The 22,547-nt window shown below is 45.8% G+C and overlaps 1 protein-coding gene across 3 annotated transcripts in view; it reads left to right on the forward strand.

Annotated features, from left to right (window-relative positions):
- The window catches only part of ANO8 (anoctamin 8), a 51,723-nt gene that overhangs the window by 13,938 nt on the left and 15,238 nt on the right, over positions 1-22,547 (forward strand). For all 3 annotated transcript variants that reach the window (XM_080988772.1, XM_080988773.1, XM_080988774.1), the window contains exons 2-10: positions 140-250; positions 5,050-5,182; positions 6,448-6,586; positions 8,746-8,842; positions 10,856-10,972; positions 12,955-13,082; positions 14,115-14,276; positions 20,964-21,116; positions 21,877-22,003. In XM_080988772.1, the coding sequence (XP_080844898.1) occupies positions 140-250; positions 5,050-5,182; positions 6,448-6,586; positions 8,746-8,842; positions 10,856-10,972; positions 12,955-13,082; positions 14,115-14,276; positions 20,964-21,116; positions 21,877-22,003 (1,167 nt within the window). The remainder of the gene's footprint in view (positions 1-139; positions 251-5,049; positions 5,183-6,447; positions 6,587-8,745; positions 8,843-10,855; positions 10,973-12,954; positions 13,083-14,114; positions 14,277-20,963; positions 21,117-21,876; positions 22,004-22,547) is intronic.

Here is a 22,547-nt window from a genome sequence, read left to right on the forward strand (position 1 = left end):
ATTCTGTATGCTAAAATTAATAAATATATATATATATATATATATATATATATATATATATATATAAAGAGATGAAGATGCAATGCTGGTCTTGTTCCCACCTGCCCACCGCTCATCCTTGCTCTTCTTCACCCCACAGATAAGCTCTTCGGGAAGAGGCTGCTGCAGGCTGGCCGTTACATCATGTCTCACAAATCATGGATGAAAACGGTGCCTACGGAAAACTGCGACGTCCTGATGACCCTGCCAGGTGCGTTTTGCCAAATTCGGCAGTTTCAGTTCTTTGGTTCAAAACAGAGGGACATAGCAGGCTGCCTGCTGCCAAGTCAGAACTCTGCTCCAACTAGCTCAGTTTAGCCTACACGGGCTGGCAGCAGCGGCCGTCCAGGGTTGCAGGCAGAGGATTGGGTGGCGCTGTGGCCTAAACCCCTGAGCCTCTTGGGCTTGCCGATCGGAAGGTCGGCGGTTCGAATCCCCGCGATGGAGTGAGCTCCTGTTGCTCCGTTCCAGCTCCTGCCAACCTAGCAGTTCGAAAGCACACCAGCGCAAGTAGATAAAGAGGTACCGCTGTGGCGGGAAGGTAAACGGCATTTCCATGCGCTCTGTTTTCTGTCACGGTGTCCCATTGTGCCAGAAGCGGTTTAGTCCTGCCGGCCACATAACCTAGAAAGCTGTCTGCGGACAAACGCCGGCTCCCTCGGCCCGAAAGCGAGATGAGCGCCACAACCCCATAGTCGCCTTTGACTGGACTTAGCCATCCAGGGGTCTTTTCCCTACGGTCCTTCCCCCCCCCCAGTGAACCCAGAGAATAGTAGGGACGGACAGCTAGGGACGAAGCCTCCACATCCAGGCACCGTCTACCTGCAAAGCCACAAAGGAAAACGGGCAGGTGCAGAAATTTCCAGATCAGTTCTGCATGCTGAAAAAAGCCGACTTTGCCAAGGCCCTGGCGGTTGGTGGCTCCCTTGCCCACCCAACCCCCCAATTCCAGGCAGGGAAACGAAGATCGCTGCATGTTGGTTTCAGGCTCGATCATTTGTAATCAGACACCAGGCTGGGCGAGAGGCCAGACCGTAATGTTGTATGGAGGAAAAGGAGAGAGAGAGATATGAGTTTCTCTTCTTAAGCCTTCTGATGTGAACCCGCCCCCCCCCCCCTTTTGATCAGTAAGGTCCCCCGAGGGAACCTAGCCATTGCGTCACTCGCCCGATTTATTTATTTTTAATTCGTTTCGTTTCGTAACATACATAAACAGAGAGAGCGTAACGACACGTGAAAGTGCAAAAAGAGGAAAACTAAACTACGAAGCAGGCACGTATAATGCACACCGTGGGAGCTTGTTATGCAAGAAAAAAACGTCCGCGTTATCGGATGATCAAGTCTGGTTACAGATTTTCCAGGCTTGGATTCTTAAAACGGCAGTTCCACTGTAAATAATAATAATAATAATAATAATAATAATAATAATAATTTATTACTTATACCCCATCTGGCCCAGCTACTCTGGGTGACTTCCAACAGAATATTAAATAATAATAATAATAATAATAATAATAATAATAATAATAATATATTTATTTATACCCAGACACTCTGGACGGCTTCCAACAAAACACTAAAATACAATAACCTATTAAATATTAAAAGCTTCCCTAAATAGGGCTGCCTTCAGATGTCTTCTAAAAGTCTGGTAGTTGTTGTTCTCTTTGACATCTGGTGGGAGAGCGTTCCACAGGGCGGGTGCCACTACCGAGAAGGCCCTCTGCCTGCTTCCCTGTAACTTGGCTTCTCGCAGGGAGGGAACCGCCAGAAGGCCCTCGGAGCTGGACCTCAGTGTCCGGGCTGGATGATGGGGGTGGACATGCTCCTTCAGGTATACTGGACCAAGGCCGTTTAGGACTTTCAAGGTCAGCACCAACACTTTGAATTGTGCTCAGAAGCGTTAAACACACCATAAAACATCAAACATGTGATAAAGCAATGCCAAGTCATATTAAAAGGGCCTGGAGATTCCAGTCCTCATTGAAATCTCAAACTGCATGCAATTTCCCCCCCCTTATAGCTCTGTTCCAGAGGGAGCATTCTCCAAGGGCCCAATGTAAGATTTGGGTGTGTTTTCCACTGAGTTGCAATTATGATTCAAGCTGCCTAGATCACATATAAGACCAATACTTTTCTTCTTCTTATTATTATTATTATTAGTATTAATTAATTAATTATCATTATATTTGTACCCTGTCCATCTGTCTGGTTGCTCCAGCCACCTTGGGTGGCTTCCAGCATAAACAGAAATATAATAAAACATCACACATTAAAAACCTCCAGATACAAAAAAAGCTTAAAGACACTAACAGGACTGGAATAAGAACTTCCATGTAAAATAGTAGAGTTATGACAATAATATACGCAATAAATATGTGATGTATATACCAGCTGCGGGGAGGGAGGGAAGTCAAGACTCGGCAGAGTCAAAGGGATTATATTGCGATAATTGTTGGGAAAAGGATTATATGAAGAAAACAATAAAAATTTATATGAAGGGGGGGAAAATAAAAACCTCCAGATACAGGACTGCTTTCAGATGTCAGTGGTGTAGTTCCTTGTGTGTGTGTGTGTGTGTGTGTGTGTGTGTATTATTTGATTTTAAAAACTATAAACATACAACAAAAAACAATTCAAAATCCAAATATTGAAATTGCTCTGAATCCCCTGATTTCCTCCCATCCCTTCCATAGGTCCCAATGATAATATTTACAACTTCATATCAATACTTTTCCAGATTTTTATCCTTCTAAATTATCCACACTTTCCATTTCTTTACAAGTGTGGTTAACATCCTGCTAATGTTCTAACCTGCTTACCGTGGTCTCAGAGATAAATTATAAACTTTCCCCATTCTTTTTTTAAAGTTCTTGTCTTCTTGGTTTCTGAGCTTCCCAGCTAATTTTGCCATTTCGGCGTAGTCCATCAACTCGGTTTGCCATTCTTCTCTGGTGTAGTTCTCTGACATCTGACGGGAGGGCGTTCCACATGGCAGGTGCCACCACCGAGAAGGCCCTCTGCCTGGTTCCCTGCGACTTCGCTTCTTGCAGGGAGGGAACTGCCGGAAGGCCCTCGGAGCTGGACCTCAGTTTCTGGGCTGAACGATGGGGATAAGTTGTGGCCTCAGTGTACCGTTTGATTGTAGAAAAGCCTCAAAGCGGTTTACCAAAAAAAAAGGGGGAGGAGATAAAAGCAATAAAATAACGACTAACAAAATTGCAAGCATAACATAAAAACATGCAGGAAGTTAAAAATGCAGCAGAATACACTAAAACAGATTTCTAAGCACCTGTGGGGGCTTGTCTAAAAATGAATTTATTTGGCAGGTGCCAAAAAAGGTACAGTGAAGGCACTCACCTGATATCAAGTGGCAGGGAGTTCCAACGGACACGTTCAAATAAAAACCAGTCAAAAGATCCCTAACTGGTTGATCCGAGTGTTTAAAATGAACTAACCACCGCAGCCCTGGAGTGCCTGAAATCCATATCTGACTGCTCAGAGAGCCAGTGTGGTGTAATGGTTAAGAGCGGTGGACTCGTAATCTGGTGAACCGGGTTCGATTCCTCGCTCCTCCACCTGCAGCTGCTGGGTGACCTTGGGCTAGTCACACTTCTCTGAAGTCTCTCAGCCCCACTCACCTCACAGAGTGTTTGTTGTGGGGGAGGAAGGGAAAGGAGATTGTGAGCCGCTTTGAGACTCCTTCGGCTAGTGATAAAGTCGGATATCAAATCCAAACTCTTAATAATAATAATAATAATTTATTATTTGTACCCCGCCCATCTGGCTGGGTTTCCGCAGCCACTCTGGGCGGCTTCTACAAAGACCAAAAATACACTAATATGTCATACATTAAAAACTTCCCTGAACTTAAGATGTCTTCTGAATGCCAGGTAGTTGTTTATCTCTTTGACATCTGGTGGGAGGGCATTCCACAGGGCGGGCGCAACGATGGGGATGGAGACGCTCCTTCAGGTATACTGGGCCGAGGCCGTTTAGGGCTGTAAAGGTCAACACCAACACTTGGAATTGTGATCGGAAACCTACTGGGAGCCAATGCAGATCTCTCAGGACCGGTGTTATATGGTCTCGGCAGCCACTCCCAGTCCTCAGTCTAGCTGCCGCATTCTGGATTAGTTGTAGTTTCCGGGTCACCTTCAAAGGTAGCCCCACGTTGAGCACATTGCAGTAGTCCAAGCGGGAGATAACTAGAGCATGCACCACTCTGGCGAGACAGTCTGCGGGCAGGGAGGGTCTCATCCTGCGTACCAGGTGGAGCTGGTAGACAGCCGCCCTGGACACAGAACTGATCTGCGCCTTCATGGAGAGCTGCGAGTCCATAATGACTCCCAGGCTGCACACCTGTTCCTTCAGGGGCACAGTTACCCCGTTCAGGACCAGGGAGTCCTCCACACCTGCCCACCTCCTGTCCCTCAAAAACAGTACTTCTGTCTTGTCAGGATTCAACCTCAATCCATTAGCCGCCATCCATCCTCCACCCGCCTCCAGGCACTCACACAGGACCTTTACCGCCTTCACTGGTTCTGATCTGAAAGAGAGGTAGAGCTGGGTGTCATCTGCATACAGTGGTGCCTCACAAGACGAAATTAATCCGTTCCGCGAGTCTCTTCGTCTAGCGGTTTTTTCGTCTTGCGAAGCAACCCTATTAGCGGCTTAGCGGATTAGCGCTATTAGCGGTTTAGCGGCTATTAAAGGCTTATCGGTTTAGCGGATTAGCTGCTAAAAGGCTATTAGCGGCTTAGTGGCTTAGAAAAAGGGGGGGGGCGAAAAAAAATCTCAAGACTCGCAAGACATTTTCGTCTTGCGAAGCAAGCCCATAGGGAAATTCGTCCTGCGAAGCAACTCAAAAACGGAAAACCCTTTCGTCTAGCGGGTTTTCCGTCTTGCGAGGCATTCGTCTTGCGGGGCACCACTGTATTGATAACTTCTGTAGTCTCTCTCTTCTTCTTCTTCTTCTTCTCACTCTTCCTTTTCCAAATGCCTCTCCAGACACGACCGACGACCACACGCTTCTATGGCTGCTGAACCACATCCGGCTGGGTATCCCGGAGCTCATAATTCAGATACGGCACCACAAGCACACCCGGGTCTACGCCTTCTTCGTCACAGCGACTTACGAAAGGCAGGTCCCGACTCCGATGGGCGGCAGGTTTTGGGCGTGCAGGCGTGTGGTGGGCCGGCGGGAAGCGAGGAGGGTCTTTCTTCCTCGCCGGACAACCCTCCTTTCCCTGCCTTTTAAAACCATGTCAGAATTATAAGGAATTCCAGTCGTACCTCGGATCCCGAACGCCTTGTGAGTCGAACGTTTCGGTTCCCGAACGCCGCAAACCCGGAAGTGACTGTTCCGGTTTGCGAACGTTCTTTGGAACCCGAACGTCCGACGGGGCTTCCGATTGGAGCTTCCTGCAGCCAATCGGAAACCGCGCTTGGTTTCCGGACGTTTTTGAAGTCGAATGGACTTCCGGAATGGATTTCTGTTCGACTTCCGAGGTACCACTGCTTGGGGATCAGAGAATTCAGGATTCTGCCTCCAAGTCCAGTGTCTCCACTGGATATGGGCTAGAACTTTTCCCACGCTGACCTAAAGATGCTATCAGAGATGGATGGAGCTTTTTGAATGGACGGGAAAAGTATAGGCAGCCTTCCCTTCTCTCTCTAAAAAAATAGTATTTTTTATTCTGTCCTGAGCAAATCCATCATCTGTTGCTTTAAATCAAGATCAAAAGTCGAAGCAAGCTCATTTCGCTCAAGTCTGATCGGCAGTGCAATATAGAAACTTATTTGGCAGGTCTGTGTCTCAAGGTATATTATGTATAAATTGGTCATCGCTGTAGTTTAATGGTGTATCTTTGCGTACAGTGGTACCTCCGGTTAAGTACTTAATTCGTTCCGGAGGTCCGTACTTAACCTGAAACTGTTCTTAACCTGAAGCACGACTTTAGCTAATGGGGCCTCCTGCTGCTGCCGTGCCGCCAGAGCACGATTTCTGTTCTCAAACTGAAGCAAAGTTATTAACCTGAAGCACTATTTCTGGGTTAGTGGAGTATGAACCTCAAGCGTATGTAACCTGAGGTACCACTGTATTCCTCAAAAGTGTGAATAGAATATCTTTTATCTCCTTTTTTTGGCTGAAAGGCCGAAGGATGGTTGCAAAAAACAACAAATAAACTTTGACTGAAGATCGTTGCCATAGCTACCAGGGGCGAAACCCTGAAATTAGATTAGAGAATATTAAGTTGCCAATGGGCCTCATCATCTTCTATTGGAAACTTCTGGTGGGGATAATGCAGAGCAACAACCCTTTGAAGGGGAAATAAACTTTGACAGAAAATAAACGTTGCTATCGTGAAGTTAAGGGTGTTTCTCCACCCCCGTTCTTCTCGGCAGTTTGCTCCGAGGAGCCGATGAGATCGGTTTGCGGAAGCCTGTGAAAGCAGAGTTCGGAGGCGGAATGCGGAGCTTCTCCTGCGAGGAAGATTACATCTACGAGAACATCGAAAACGAACTTTATTTTTTCACTTCTCAGGTGGGTGCTGCCCCCAGGACTAGGCTGTGTGGGGTGTGATACCGTATTTTTCGCTCCATAAGACGCACCTAGTTTTTAGAGGAGGAAAACAAGGAAAAAAATATTCTGAACGAAACAGTGGATGTATGATTTTTGTGGTTCAGGCTGTGGTCCCAGACATGTGATCTGACGGTGAATTTGGGGTGACCCAATGCAAAAATCCTGAGGATCCATGTGGATCCGCGCTTTGTAACCACATTTTTGCACCACTGCAGCCCCAGGAAACAGTAGATGCATGATTTTTTTGGTGCAAGCTGTAGCCATGGACATGCTATGTGATCTGTTGGTGAATTTGGGGCGAATTTGGGGTGACCCAATGTAAAAATCCTGAGGATCCATGGGCTTTTACCTCCCCCTCCCAGGCAGCCTCCGCTAGGTCCCTTATCTCTCCTCCGATCCCACTGATCAGCTGCTTCCTTTCAACACCCCCTTCCCTCTTGTTTGCCTTAGTGTCTTTTCCTTAGCTGGAGCAATTTTTTTGCTCCTTTTCTTCTGATTTCTCTCCTTATTGCTTTAGTCTTCCTGTTTCCCCCCTTTGCAAGTTTGCTGTCTTTACCTACCCCTTCCCAGGCAGCCTCCTTTATCTCTAGCATCCCTTATCTCTCTCCCCGATCGGCAAACAATCAGCGGCTTTGTTTCAACACCCCCTTCCCTCTTTCAAAAAAAAAAAAAAAAAGGTATGATATGCTTTTTGCCCCTGGGCAATTCGGCTCCAGGGAGCACGCATTCGCTCCTTAAGATGCACAGACATTTCCCCTTACTTTTTAGGAAGAAAAAAGTGCGTCTTATGGAGTGAAAAATACAGTACATAGATGGCAGTTGAATGCAACATTCCTTGTTTTCCTAAAGTGGACATGCAAGGGGATGTTTGGTCCAGCCAGTCGGAACTTCCTGCACTGGGACATCCTCTTGCATGTGACTAGAGGTGGGTGTGATCTTACCTGTTCAGGTAACAGAACCACAAGGCACACAGCCCTCCTCCCCTCTTTTTCCATCTTCCTTTCGTCCTGTGAGCTGCAGTGACTGCCAGCCTGTAGTCACTGGGATTAACCCCCACAAATTGGGTAGATCCACGTGTATAAGACTAGGTTTTCCCCCTAAAAAATAATGTCCAAAATTTGAGGGCGTCTTATACACGGATAGATCTCCCACCATTTTTTTAAATTGGAGTCCACAAAAATAGGGGGTGTCTTATCCATGGGGGTGTCTTATAGACCGAAAAATACAGTATATTTGTAACTAAGTCTGCCTTCAGGGATCCATCTGTGAACTGAATGTGTGAGTAAACTTCTTTTGTATACCTTATCCCTGACCACTGGTCCTGTTAGCCAGGGATGATGGGAGTTGTAGTCCCAAAACAGCTGGAGGGTTTGAGGGTGTTTGAGGGTGCCTGCTTTAGAGGGTCTGACAAAAAAGCAGAGGCGATGGAGCAGCCCTGCTCCCCTTCTCTGCTCTGCAGCCTGATGGAATGGCTGCCACCTGCTTCGTAATGTTTCTTAAAAGAGCCGTAGGTGCCAAGACCCAGTTGTGGCTCGAAGGCTGTGGGGCTGGTGCATAGTTGTCAACCGTCCCTTATTTGGTGGGAAAGTCTCTTATCCCAGTGCCGTGTCCCGCTGCTGTCCCTTATTGATGATGTCCCTTAAATTTCCCGGGTTTCAAAGGACGCAGCTCCTCTCCCTCCCTCCCTGCCGGCCAGAGAGGAGGGAGGCTCCAACTGTGTTGCTTGGCTGCGTTGCTCACCCAATAAGGAGTCTAAGAATGACTGGGGGGTGGAGCTTGCATGCCTTGTGCCGATCAAATCGGCCGCGTTGCCTGGGGACTCGCCTTTGCTCAGCGCTTCCCAGCGGAGAGGTGACGGTGGTTTTCCTTGCTGCATCCCCTTTGCCGCGCTGTGGGAACCACCGCTTGAGGCTTTGTTTGGCTGCTGGCTGGGCTTTCTGCCTTTGGCTCAGAGGGGCTCAGAAGTCAAACATAGCTGTGCTCGGAAAATCCCTTATTTTGGTTGCTGATCCCTTATTTTCGAGGCTGCTGGTCCCTTATTTTCAAATCTGTAAGTTGACAGCTATGGGCTGGTGACCCTGGGTGGTCCATTCACCGCTTTCCCCTCTCTCCTCTTTCAGGAACGTCAGAGCATCATCAGGTATTGGCTGGAGAACCTGCGGGCCAAACAGGGCGAGGCTCTGCACAACATCCACTTCCTGGAAGGCCAGCCAATCGGTGAGTGGGGATTGGGGCCAGAAGGCGGGGCATGTGGAGTGGCATCTGTCTGTCTGCCTGAAGAGCTGGACTGAAATTTGTGCGCTGTCCGAACAACCAAACAGAATCATTTGCTGGGTCTCCTGAATTTCGGATCGTTTCCAGTTTTGCTTTTGAAATTTGAAATTGAGTGGTGACTGTCTGTCTGTCTGTCTGTCTGAAGAGCTGAACTGAGATTTGTGCGCTATTCCGAACAACCAAACAGAATCCTTTCCTGGGTCTTCTGAATTTTGGAGAGTTTCCCATTTTGCTTTTGAAATTCAGCGGCGTTTCAAAGAGCCACAAAACTCTGGAATATTCCGTCATGTGTGCACCTTTTAAAAAGTAAGGGACGAATTGAGTAGGATTCAGCAGGCAGAGTTCCTGGGCCAAATCCACCCCCCTTTTCTGAAAGGGGAGCCATTCCAAATTTGTTAACTTCAGCGGGCGGGGGACAGGTTTGATATCCCCAAATTTAGATGCTTTTATCCTTTCCTTTGCTGCCCCCTTCAAATCCTGACCATCTCCATAACAGTGAATACAGTGGTACCTTGGTTCTCGAACGGCTTAGTTGTCAAACAAATTCACTCCCAAATACTGCAAACCCAGAAGTAAGTGTTCCGGTTTGCGAACGTTTTTCAGAAGCCGAACGTCCGACGCTCCTGCAGCCAATCAGAAGCCACGCCTTGGTTTCCGAACGGTTTCGGGAGTCGAACGGGCTCCCAGAATGGATTAAGTTTGAGAAGCAATGTTCCACTGTATTAAAAAAAGTTTCAATCGTACGAAAATTTCAAAATGAGACATATATCGTGATATTGGCACTATGTGTTTTGTCTATCTTTAGCTCTCAGATTTTGCTTTGTGTTACTCTGGGCACCACAATGAGGAGAGTTATATATTTATCCGTCTCTACATTACATAAAAGGGACGCGGGTGGCGCTGTGGGTTAAACCACAGAGCCTAGGGCTTGCCAATCAGAAGGTCTGCGGTTCGAATCCCCGCAATGGGGTGAGCTCCCGTTGCTTACTCCCTGCTCCTGCCAACCTAGCAGTTCGAAAGCTTGTCAAAGTGCAAGTAGATAAATAGATACTGCTCCGGCGGGAAGGTAAAGGTGTTTCCGTGCGCTGCTCTGGTTCGCCAGAAGCGGCTTCATCCTGCTGGCCACATGACCCAGAAGCTGTACGCCAGCTCCCTTGGCCAATAAAGCGAGATGAGCGCCGCAACCCCAGAGTCGGCCACGACTGGACCTAATGGTCAGGGGTCCCTTTACCTTCACATTACATAAAATAACCAACCAACAAATAAAGCTGTTTAAAGTCAGTAAACACAAACCGGCGACGAGCCCAACCGGAAGAAGGAAACATAACATGGCCATTGTTGTCCTTCTGCCACATCCTTCTAGTTCATCTGTTTGGCAGAAACTTGCTGGGGGAGGTACCACTTCTGAGGAGGGGGCTAGGCCTGCCCACCCACCCCCAAAGCTCATTCCACTCTTGGGGTCCGACAGGGCAAAGTAGGTCTGCTTTAAACTTTTAAATTGCAAAGGACTAGTGGCGCTGTGGGTTAAACCACAGAGCCTAGGACTTCTCGATCAGAAGGTTGGCGGTTCGAATCCCCGTGATGGGGTGAGCTCCCGTTGCTCGGTCCCTGCTCCTGCCAATCTAGCAGTTCGAAAGCACACCAGTGCAAGTAGATAAATAGGTACCGCTCCGGCGGGAAGGTGAACGGCGTTTCCGTGCGCTGCTCTGGTTCGCCAGAAGCGGCTTAGTCATGCTGGCCACATGACCCGTACGCTGTACGCCGGCTCCCTCGGGCAGTAAAGCGAGATGAGCGCCAAAACCCCAGAGTCGGTCACGACTTGACCTAATGGTCAGGGCTCCCTTTACCTTTACCTAGAGCTTTGGTAGCTGCTGTTGGCGCATCCAGGGTCGAAGGGGGCTTCTGTCGCACCCCTGCCTCGCTCAACTCCTGCGCCCCTCTTTCTTTTCTCCGCAGTTCCCGAATTGGCTGCCCGCGGCATTCTCCAGCAGGTCTTCCCCATCCACGAGCAACGGATCCTCAACCGGCTGATGAAATCGTGGGTACAAGCCATTTGCGAACCGCAACCTTTGGGTATGCAATTCCGTACTTCCCTGACTCCCTCCTCTTCCGAGATCACTTGTGGGGCCTGTAGGTTCCCCTCTCTGCCCCTGATCTAAGGAGAGACGTTACCCCCCTTTTCTCAGGAGGCATAGGGACACGCGGGGCGCTGTGGTCTAAACCACTGAGCCTCTTGGGCTTGCTGATCAGAAGGTTGGCGGTTTGAATCCCCGTGACGGGGTGAGCTCCCGTTTCTCTGTCCCAGCTCCTGCCAACCTAGCAGTTCGAAAGCACACCAGGGCAAGTAGATAAATAGGTACCGCTCCGGCGGGAAAGTAAACAGCATTTCCGTGTGCTCTGGTTTCCGTCACGGTGTCCTGTTGCGCCAAAAGCGGTTTAGTCCTGCTGGCCACATGACCCGGAAAGCTGTCTGCGGACAAACACTGGCTCCCTCGGGAGATGAGCGCCACAACCCCGTAGTCGCCTTTGACTGGACTTAACCATCCAGGGGTCCTTTACCTTTTACCTTTTACACCTTTAGGCGCCAGGCAAAAACGTTCTTCTTCAACCAGGCCTTTGGCTGATTGATATTCTACAGCCTTTCAAATGTACCGTATTCTTTGCTCTATAAGACTCACTTTTTCCCTCCTAAAAAGTAAAGGGAAATGTGTGTGCGTCTTATGGAGAGAATGCAGGCTGCACAGCTATCCCAGAAGCCAGAACAGCAAGAGGGATTGTTGCTTTCACTGCGCAGCGATCCCTCTTGCTGCTCTGGCTTCTGAGATTCAGAATATTTTTTTCCTTGTTTTCCTCCTCCAAAAACTAGGTGCGTCTTGTGGTCTGGTGTGTCTTATAGAGCGAAAAATACGGCATTTTGTTTTTTTGGGGGGGAGTTGTTTTGTTGTTTTTAACTACTTATTTGTGTTTTTATCTTGTGTTTTTATCCTGAGATCTTTTGATGAAGGGTGGTATAATAATAGTAATAATAATAATAGTAATAAAACCCAGTGCTTTTTTCTGGGGGGTACGCAGAGGTACGCATACCCCTAAACATTTTGTGAATCTTTGTACTTTTGTCCATTTGCTGTATTTATTTCCCCCCATTTGAACTATAAAATGGTTATTTTCTTGAGTCAAAATGAGAGTACCCCTAAAAGTTTTTTAAAGAAAAAAAAGCACTGATAATAAGAATAAGAATAATATCTTGAGGGTACAGCCTTCTCCATTCCTGAGCAAAACGCGAGGTGTTGTACTCTTCCTCATGCAGGAATAAATCTTTGAAATGTGAGAACAGGATGGGCAGTATATATATATATATATATATTGCAAAAATGGGCAGTATATTAACAACAACAACAACAACAATTGTTATACCTGAAGGAGCGTCTCCACCTCCATCGTTCTGCCCAGACACTGAGGTCCAGCGCCGAGGGCCTTCTGGCGGTTCCCTCCCTGCGAGAAGCCAAGTTACAGGGAACCAGGTAGAGAGCCTTCTCGGTGGTGGCACCCGCCCTGTGGAATGCCCTCCCTTCAGATGTCAAGGAAATAAACAACTACCTGACTTTTAGAAGACACCTGAAGGCAGCCCTGTTTAGGGAAGCTTTTAATGTTTAATAGGTTATTGCATTTTAGTGTTTTGTTGGAAGCCGCCCAGAGTGGCTGGGGAAACCCAGTCAGATGGGCGGGGTATAAATAATAAATTATTGTTATTATGTTGTAATAGGAATAATAATATCTGGAGGGTGCAGGCTTTCCCATTCCTCATCTTCTAAATCTAAGTTTTAATTTATATATATTTAAACTGTTGCTATATCTGTATTGTCCCTGTTATACCTAATTGCAAATTCAAATGTATCCCTAATCGTGTTTTATGACTTCCTTGATATTGTATGTGGGCTGGAACTGGTCTGTGACCGAAATAATAAAATTCATTCATCTCCTGAATAAAAGAACAGGATGCTGAATTAACTTTGGTCCAGCCATGTTCTGATTTCCTTCCCCCTTGCCACCCCCAGATGATATCTGTGACTACTTTGGTGTGAAAATCGCCATGTATTTTGCCTGGCTGGGATTCTACACATCGGCCATGGTTTACCCGGCTGTCTTTGGCTCCCTCCTCTACACCTTCACGGAGAACGATCAGGTGAGGACGGGTTACCTATAGAACAGGGGAGGGGAAGAGAGAGTAAAATATCAAGGGAGTCAGGGCCGGATTTCGGTTTGATGCGGCCCTCAGCTACTGAAGGTAATGGGGCCCTTTATATGTCCAGCTGCCCTTTGTCAACAACAAATTGCCGCTGTGTTTTTGTGTTGAATGTATGCTATATGGCGGGCCTAGGCAAACTCGGCCCTCCAGATGTTTTTAGACTACAGTTCCCATCATCCCTGACCACTGGTCCTGTTAGCTAGGGATGATGGGTTTTGTAGTCCCAAAACATCTGGAGGGCCAAGTTTGCCTATGCCTGCTATATGGTAATTTATGGACCTAATAGGTATCTAAAGCCATTTGCACATAGCAAAATATGTATTTTATCAAAGTAATTGTTGGACTGAAATACAATGAAGAAGAAGTATATATGAATAGTGGAATACAATGAAGAAGTATATGAATAGTGGAAGAATTATTAAGCTCTAACTTCAAATGATTTTTGTATTCATAGCAAATTTAATGATATTGGCGTTTGGCAATAACAAAAGTTCCTTTAGAAACACGGTTTACAAAGACTCACAGTCGAGTCTCTAGAATCTTGCTATAACATGAAATAATAATAGGTGTAAACATGTGATGCAAACTACTAATCATTAGGGACACGGGTGGCGCTGTGGTCTAAACCACAGAGCCTAGGGTTTGCCGATCAGAAGGTTGGCGGTTCGAATCCCCGCAACAGGGTGAGCTCCCGTTGCTCGGTCCCTGCTCCTGCCAACCTAGCAGTTCAAAAGCACGTCAAAGTGCAATTAGATAAATAGGTACCGCTCTGGCGGGAGGTAAACGGCGTTTCCGTGCGCTGCTCTGGTTCGCCAGAAGCGGCTTAGTCCTGCTGGCCACATGACCCGAAAGCTGTACGCCGGTTCCCTCGGCCAGTAAAGCGAGATGAGCGCCGCAACCCCAGAGTCGGCCACGACTGGACCTAATGGTCAGGGGTCCCTTTACCCTTTACCTTTATTCCCCCACCAGACCAGCCGGGACGTCTGCTGTGTGATCTTCGCCATCTTCAACGTTATCTGGGCCACCCTGTTCCTGGAGGAGTGGAAGCGGCGGGGGGCCGAGTTCGCCTACAAGTGGGGCACCCTGGACACGCCGGCGGAGTCCATCGAGGAACCACGGCCGCAGTTCCGGGTCAGTGGTGGCGCCGGATCCAGCCCTGGGAACTGGGGCAGGGGAAAGAACGTTGTAGGGAAGCACAGACCATCCCCTCCCTCCCTTAAGAGAGAGGGTGTGGCCTAAGGAGTCCGCTGAGGGCCAGGTGGAAAGGCTCTGGGGGCCGCAAGCAACCCTCTGCTGCTGAGGTTCCTAAGGAGACCCTCAGGGGCCAGATAGAAAGGCTCCGGGGGCCACATCTACCCCCCTGCTCCTGAGGTTCCTAAGGAGACCCTCAAGGGCCAGATAGAAAGGCTTCAGGGGCCGCAATCTCTTTTTTTTTTCTTTTTTTTTTGTTTTTTTTTTTTGTAAAAATTTTTATTAGTTTTACAGAATGATTTTAAACAATACAAACAAATAAAAAAAAAAAGACATACAAACATGTAAAATTTCATAACCTTTTTTTCATATCCCTCTCTTCTCGGACTCCCCCAAACCTCCCCTTCCTACATCCCAATTTCCAAAATTTATTTCAGCAAATTCTAATTAATTTTATCAAATATATTTTTTCTTATTCTTTTCTTCAGCTTAATCTTATGTCACTGTAATCTCCTTTTCTTTCTCCAAACCTCGACATTTTAACATTCCTCAATTTTATAATAGTTCTTAAGGTAAATTTTAAATTTCTTCCAATCTTCTTCCGCCGTCTCTTTCCCCTGCTCACGGATTCTGCCAGTCATCTCAGCCAGTGTCATATAGTCTATTACCTTCATCTGCCACTCTTCCAAGGTGGGTAATTCTTCTGTCTTCCAATACTTTGCGATGAGTATTCTTGCTGCTGTCGTAGCATACATAAAGAAATTTCTATCTTTCTTTGACACCAATTGGCCGACAATGCCCAAGAGAAAGGCCTCTGGTTTCTTAGGAAAAGTACATTTAAGTACCTTTTTCATTTCATTATATATCATTTCCCAGAAAGCCTTAATCTTCGGGCACGTCCACCAAAGATGATAAAAAGTACCTTCCGTTTCTTTACACTTCCAACACTTATTATCAGGCAAATGATAAATTTTTGCTAGCTTGACTGGGGTCATGTACCACCTATAGATCATTTTCATAATATTTTCCTTTAAGGCATTACATGCCGTAAATTTTATACCAGTGTTCCACAACCATTCCCAGTCAGCAAACATAATGTTATGACCAATGTCCTGTGCCCACTTAATCATAGCTGATTTAACTATTTCATCTTGTGTATTCCATTTCAGCAGCAGATTATACATTTTTGACAAATTCTTAGTATTGGGTTCTAACAGTTCGATTTCTAATTTTGATTTCTCCACCTGGAATCCAATTTTCCTGTCTTGTTTATGTACCTCCATTATTTGATAATAATGGAGCCAATCTCGAACCTTGGGTTTCAATTTCTCATAACTCTGTAACTTCAATTTATCTCCATCTTGTTCCAAAATTTCCCAATACTTTAGCCATTCAGCTTCCATATTAAGCTTTTTCAGCGCTGTAGCCTCTAAAGGTGACAACCATCTAGGGGTTTTACTTTCCAACAAATCTTTATATCTTATCCAAACGTTATATAATGCTTTCCTGACAATATGATTTTTAAAGGCCCTATGCACCTTAATTTTATCATACCATAAATATGCATGCCAACCAAATGTATTATTAAAACCTTCTAAGTCCAAGATATCTGTATTCTCGAGGAGCATCCATTCTTTCAGCCAGCAAAATGCTGCTGCTTCATAATACAGTTTTAAGTCCGGCAGGGCAAACCCCCCTCTTTCTTTTGCATCCGTCAGTATTTTAAATTTTATTCTGGGCTTTTTGCCCTGCCAGACAAATTTCGAGATATCCTTCTGCCACCTCTTGAAACAATCTATCTTGTCCAGAATTTGTAATGTTTGGAACAAAAATAACATTCTAGGCAATACATTCATCTTAATAGCTGCAATTCGGCCTAACATTGACAATCTCAAATTTGACCATATTTCTAGATCTTTTTTAATTTCCGACCAACATTTTTCATAATTGTCTTTATACAAGTTCGAATTCTTAGATGTCAAATAGACCCCTAGGTATTTCACCTTCTTTACCACTGTCAAACCTGTTTCATTCTGGAACTTCTCCCTTTCCATGACTGTCAAATTTTTTTCCAAAACTTTAGTCTTTTGTTTATTCAATTTAAATCCGGCCACCTGACCAAATTCTTGAATTAGCTCCAACACCCTCTTTGTACTAGTGTCTGGCTCTTGTAAAGTAAGTACTAAATCATCTGCAAAGGCCCTTAACTTGTAATGTTTAGCTCCGACCTGTACACCTTTAACCTGCTGGTCATCTCTAATCATATTAAGCAACACCTCCAGAACAGAAATAAAAAGTAAAGGGGAAATTGGGCACCCCTGTCGTGTCCCTTTTTCTATTTTAAATTCTTCAGTTATCACATTATTTACAATCAACTTAGCCTTTTGTTCAGCGTATACGGCACCCATACCATTCTCAAATCCTTGGCCTACCCCCATCCCATGAAGATTCTTTTTCATAAAACTCCAAGAAATATTGTCAAAGGCTTTCTCCGCGTCCACAAAGATCAGAACTGCTTTAGTGTTTATATTCACCTCTAATAATTCCAAAATGTCTATTATGTTCCTCACATTATCTGATAAATGCCTTTTTGGGAGAAAGCCTGCTTGGTCCTTATGAATCTTCTCCATCAACACTTTTTTCAGTCTTTTTGCCAGAATGTCTGCAAAAATTTTATAATCCACATTAAGTAATGATATTGGGCGGTAGTTCTTAAGTTGAGTCTTTTCAGTCTCTGTCTTTGGTATGAGTGTAATATACGCTTCTTTCCACGATTCTGGTGCCCTTTTCCCCTCCAAGATCTCATTACAGACTTCCTTTAATGGTTGTACCAACCACTCCTTCAAAGCTTTATAGTATCTGGAAGTCAGTCCATCTGGTCCTGGAGATTTGCCCAGTTGCATATTTTGAATGGCACTCTCTATCTCTTGATCTGTTATTCTCTGGTTTAGATCCACCTTACTTTGGTAGGAGATTTTTTGTAGTCCATACTTTTTAAGGAATTCATCTATATCTTCCTCCTTCTGCGGTCCTTGTGAATATAGCTTTTTAAAATAACTCAAAAAACAGTTTCTTATCTCGTTAGGTTTAGAAATATTCTTTCCATCCACTTCTAGGCTTGTAACTGTATTTAGTTTCTGTCTTTTCTTCAGTTGCCAAGCCAGAAGCTTACCACATTTATCTGCTGATTCAAAAGTCTTTTGTCTCATTTGTTTTATCTTCCATTCAATCTCTTGATTCATCAATTCCATATATTGTGTCTGGTATAACTTAATCTCTCTCAGAATCTCCTGGGACTTTGGTTTTGATCTCAATTTCTTCTCTCCTTCTTTTATCTTTTCCAAGATCTTATCCTTCTTCTCATTTTGCTTTCTCTTTTTTACTGAATTTTGTTGAATTAAAAATCCTCGCATCACTGCTTTGCTTGCGTCCCATATCACTCTTTTTTCTACATCAGTTTTTAGATTTATTTCAAAATAGTCCTTTAAAGTTTTTTGGGCCTTTCTATGGATCTCCTCATCTCGAAATAGGTTGTCATTCATCCTCCATCTGAATTGACCAGTTACTGTAAATTTCATCTCCATCTTCACGGCGTTATGGTCGGAGCAAGTCTTTGGGCAGATTTCCACTTTCTTAATCTTTGGAGCCAACCCACTAGTAATCCAAATTTGATCGATTCTGGTCCAGGTCATCATTGCTTCAGAGAAGAAGGTTCCCTCTCTCTCGAGAGGGTTCCTTGTTCTCCATATATCAATCAAGTCCATATTTTCAGTCATTTCAAAGAAAGTCTTTGGTAGTCTCCCATCTCTGGTAATTACCTGTCTTTGTGCTTTATCCATATTTGTAGATACCACTCCGTTCATATCTCCCATCATAATTAATTTGTAATCCAAATAGTCCAACAATGTCTCATGCAACTTCTTAAAAAATTCTGACTTCCCTTCATTAGGTGCGTAGATCCCTAGTATCAAAAATTTTTCACCTTGAATTTGCACTTCAATTGCCAAATATCTTCCTTGTTCATCTTTAAATATAAACTTTGGGGAAAGTTTTTCTTTTGCATAGATTACCACTCCTCTTTTCTTAACTTTATCCGATGAAATAAATTCTTGGCCTAATCTCTTATTGACGAGTAATTTCCTATGCAATCTTGTTATATGAGTTTCCTGTAAACAAATTATGTCCAACTGCTCTTTTTTCAATAAATGGAATATGTTTTTCCTCCTTCGCGGAAGGTTGAGTCCATTACAATTCCAGCTTAGAAGTTGCAGGGCCATCCTGAAGTTATTTACCTCCTGTCGCTCCGAGTAGTTGTTCTTCTTCTGTCGGTGATTTCAGTCCAAACGTCAGGTTTAAAATGTCTGTTGCGTCTTTCGTTTCTGATGTTATTTCCTCTCCGACTGTTCCTTTCAGAAGGTCTTCCCTGTAGTGATTTAAAAATTGATCTCGATCTTCTACTGATCTTATCCTTATTTTCCTACCTTTGAATTTAAAAGATAGGCCTTGCGGGAATTCCCACCTGAAAGGTACTTCGTTCTTCTTCAGCAATCCGACCAGTTCTTTATAGTATGTTCTTGCGTCTAGAATTTCCTTTGGGATATCTTTAAAGATCTCCACAAAAGACTTTTCAATCTCGAGTGTTCTTTGGAAATGCAAGCTCAATATTTTTTCTCTCTCCTCTCTTGATCTTAATGTTATTAGGCAATCCCTTGGCTTCTTCCTGCCTTGTGCTCTTCCCAGTCTAAAAGCAGTGACTATTTTAATTTCTTCCTTCTCTAACTCCTGTTGCCAAAAATCAGAAAATTCTTTAGAAAGGAAGTTCGCCAAGTTGTCTCCTTCACTTTCAGGCACCGCTCGTAGTCTTAAGTTTCTACTTCTCCTCTCCAATTCAAGCATAGACAGGGCCAATGTATGATCTTCTAGCTTTTTGCAAACTGGTACAATTTTTTCCTGTGTAGCATCCGCCGAGACTTTAGCCTCATCAGCAGAGACTTTGGCTTCTTCTGCGATTTTACGTATATTAGCAGAGTCCTCTAATATTTTATTAATAGATTCTGTATTAGATGTCACCCTTTTCCCTAATTCATTCACACTTTGTGTATTCTGATCAAGTTTGATTGAGAGTTCTGTCAATTTTCTACTATTTTCCGCCCCCTGCTTTGTCAAAGATTCCAAAGACTCATTTATTTTAACCAAAGCTTGTGTTACAGGATCTGATGACATTGTTGTTCTTGTCTGACCAGTTGCAGCTGGTGCCACTGGGATGCCTGGGACTGAAATTCTTCGCTGTGAAGATTTTGCTTTGTATTGTCTCCCAGACCTGGTTGTTGTCTCTTCTGATGCACCACTCATGCCTAGCCAAGGTCACTCTCGCAGCTGTTAGTTGTTTTTCAAGGGAAATTTCCACTGCCTTAATAGTTACAGCCCAATTTGCAACAGTTATCAAAGTGCCCTCTAGGGGAACAAAGTTTCCAAAGCTAAACAAAATGTCTTACAGTCCAAAATTCCCCTGAGGTTTCCCAATAGTCAATTGTAACAGTTCTTATATTTTCAGAGTTCAACAAACCAGTAATTTAATGTCTCTCCTGAGCTGAGTAGTTTGAAACAATGTAACAATCCAAGTGACAGCTCACTGACAGTTCTCTCTCTCCAGGTTCCTTTGCCCCGGCAGTCCGTTTCAGGGGTATTTGACACAGCGATAAAAAGTTTTAAAATCTTTTTCTGGCAGGTTCTAATTCCAAATTCCTCCCCCTTTTGCTCCTGCCTACCAAAAGGGGGAAAATTCACAGTTTATGTCTGGTTCTCTTCACTCTTTGCAATCTCTCAATGGTTGCAGCTTTTAATCCTTCTTTGCTTTATCCTTATGCAGTCCGGGAAAGGCTGACTTCCTTACTTTAACCAATCCCGTTTTCAGCCAAATTTCAAAAAGATAATTGTAAATCCCAATTAAGTCAGTCTTACTCACTGGTTTTACTTTGTAATCCAATTTTCAGGAAGGAATCGGCGCTCTCCGGCTATGGCGATGCGGCTTCGCTTTACAAGCTGGGTAACGGCTCTCAGCACCGCTTCTCCCCCCGCTGCCGTTCCGGAGCCTTTAAAAAGGCTCCCTTGCGATTTCGGGGGGGCGCGATGGTGCCCACCGAGCCTCCTTGTTCACAGGCTTCCGCGCCTGTAATTTTTGAGGGTCCCCGCTTCGCCGTAGCGACAGGACCCGAACTTGTAAAGCAGACCCCCTCCGGAGCTCGGAGGGAAATCCGCCATTAACCGATGGCGCCGACCGGAAGTCCCAGGGGCCGCAATCTCCCCTCTGCTCCTGAGTCTGCTAAGGGGCCCCCCCAGGGCCAGATAGAAAGGTCTCGGGGGCCACATTCACTCCTCTTCTCCCGAGGTTCCTAAAGAGACCCTCCAGGGCCAGATAGAAAGGTTTCGGGGGACACATTCACCCCTCTTCTCCCGAGGTTCCTAAAGAGACCCCCCAGGGCCAGGTAGAAAGGCTCCAGGGGCCACATCCACCCCCCAGGGGCCTGAGCTCGCCCTGCTGCAAACGGGCCCACAATGTTTCCTAGCTCCTCCGGGCAGGCAGCTCTCTGCGGCCGCCGCCTTGTTGACCCCTCTCCCCGCCCGCAGGGGGTGAAGCGCGTGAGCCCCGTGACCAACTCGGAGGAGTTCTACTACCCGCCCTGGAAGCGGCTGCTCTTCCAGTGCCTGGTCAGCCTCCCGGTCTGCCTCTTCTGCCTCTCCTTCGTCTTCCTCGCCATGCTGGGCTGCTTCGAGCTACAGGTGAGCGGGGAAAGCCGGGCGTTTTCGGAGGGGAGGAAGTTTTCGCAGCAGGGAGAGACAGATTACGGGATTGTCACTGTCATCATCATCCTTATTAATTCAACCTATCTGTTGCTTTCTTCTTATTTTTACAAGAAGTAACTGAATCCGTTTGAAGGGACGCGGGTGGCGCTGTGGGTTAAAGCACAGAGCCTAGGGCTTGCCGATCAGAAGGTCGGCGGTTCGAATCCCCGCGACGGGGTGAGCTCCCGTTGCTCGGTTCCTGCTCCTCCCAACCTAGCAGTTTGAAAGCACGTCAAAGTGCAAGTAGATAAATAGGTACCGCTCCGGCGGGAAGGTAAACGGCGTTTCCGTGCGCTGCTCTGGTTCGCCAGAAGCGGCTTAGTCCTGCTGGCCACATGACCTGGAAGCTGTACGCCGGCTCCCTCGGCCAGTAAAGCGAGATGAGCGGCGCAACCCCAGAGTCGGCCACGACTGGACCTAATGGTCAGGGGTCCCTTTACCTTAAGTGAATCAGTTTCGGTTTCTCTGGACAATTCTTTGCTTATTTATTTGCCGTACACAGTGGACCCCCCAGGTACGAACTTAACTCATTTTGGGGGTTCGTAAGTACCCCAGAAAGTTTGTATCTAGAGGCGCCGCTTCTGCGCACGGTATTGGTTTTGATTGGCATTTCTGAGCAGCGAGTTTTTTCGGGGGGGGGGAACCCTCCTCGTTGCCCTCCCTGCGTGAACCCCCCCTTTCTCTCTTCCCTCACCAGGAATTTGTGCTGAGCATTAAGGAGCTGCCGCGCATCGTGCGTTTCCTGCCAAAAATTGTGCTGGCTGTCATCGTCACCGCCTGCGACGAAGTCTACAAGAAGATCGCCTACTGGCTGAACGACATGGGTGAATTCTTTGCGGGATCTTCCTTCCTTCTCCTTCCTTCCTTCCTTCCTTCCTTCCTTCCTTCCTTCCTTCCTCCCTCCCTCCTTTCTTCTTTCTTTCTTTCTTTCTTTCTTTCTTTCTTTCTTTCTTCTTTCTCTTCCCTTCCTTCCTTCCTTCCTTCCTTCCTTCCTTCCTTCCTTCCTTCCTTCCTTTTTTCTTCCCTCCCTCCCTTCCTCCTTCCCTCCCTCCCTTTCTTTTCTCCCCTTCCTTCCTTCCTTCCTTCCTCTTTCTTTCTTTCTTTCTTTCTTTCTTTCTTTCTTTTCTTTTCTTTCTTTCTTCCTTCCTTCCTTCCTTCCTTCCTTCCCTCCCTTGCTCCTCCCTCCCTGCCGTCTTTCTTTCTTTCTTTTCTTTTTCTTTCTTTCTTTCTTTCTTTCTTTCTTTCTTTCTTTCTTTCTCCCTCCCTCCTTTCCCTCCTTTCTTTCTTTCTTCCTTCCTTCCTTCCTTCCCTCCCTCCCATCTTTCTTTCTTTCTCTTTCTTTCTTTCTTTCTTTCTTTCTTTCTTTCT

The sequence above is a fragment of the Podarcis pityusensis genome, assembly GCF_964106645.2.
Source record: "Podarcis pityusensis genome assembly, chromosome: 18".
Classification (NCBI taxonomy): domain Eukaryota; kingdom Metazoa; phylum Chordata; class Lepidosauria; order Squamata; family Lacertidae; genus Podarcis; species Podarcis pityusensis.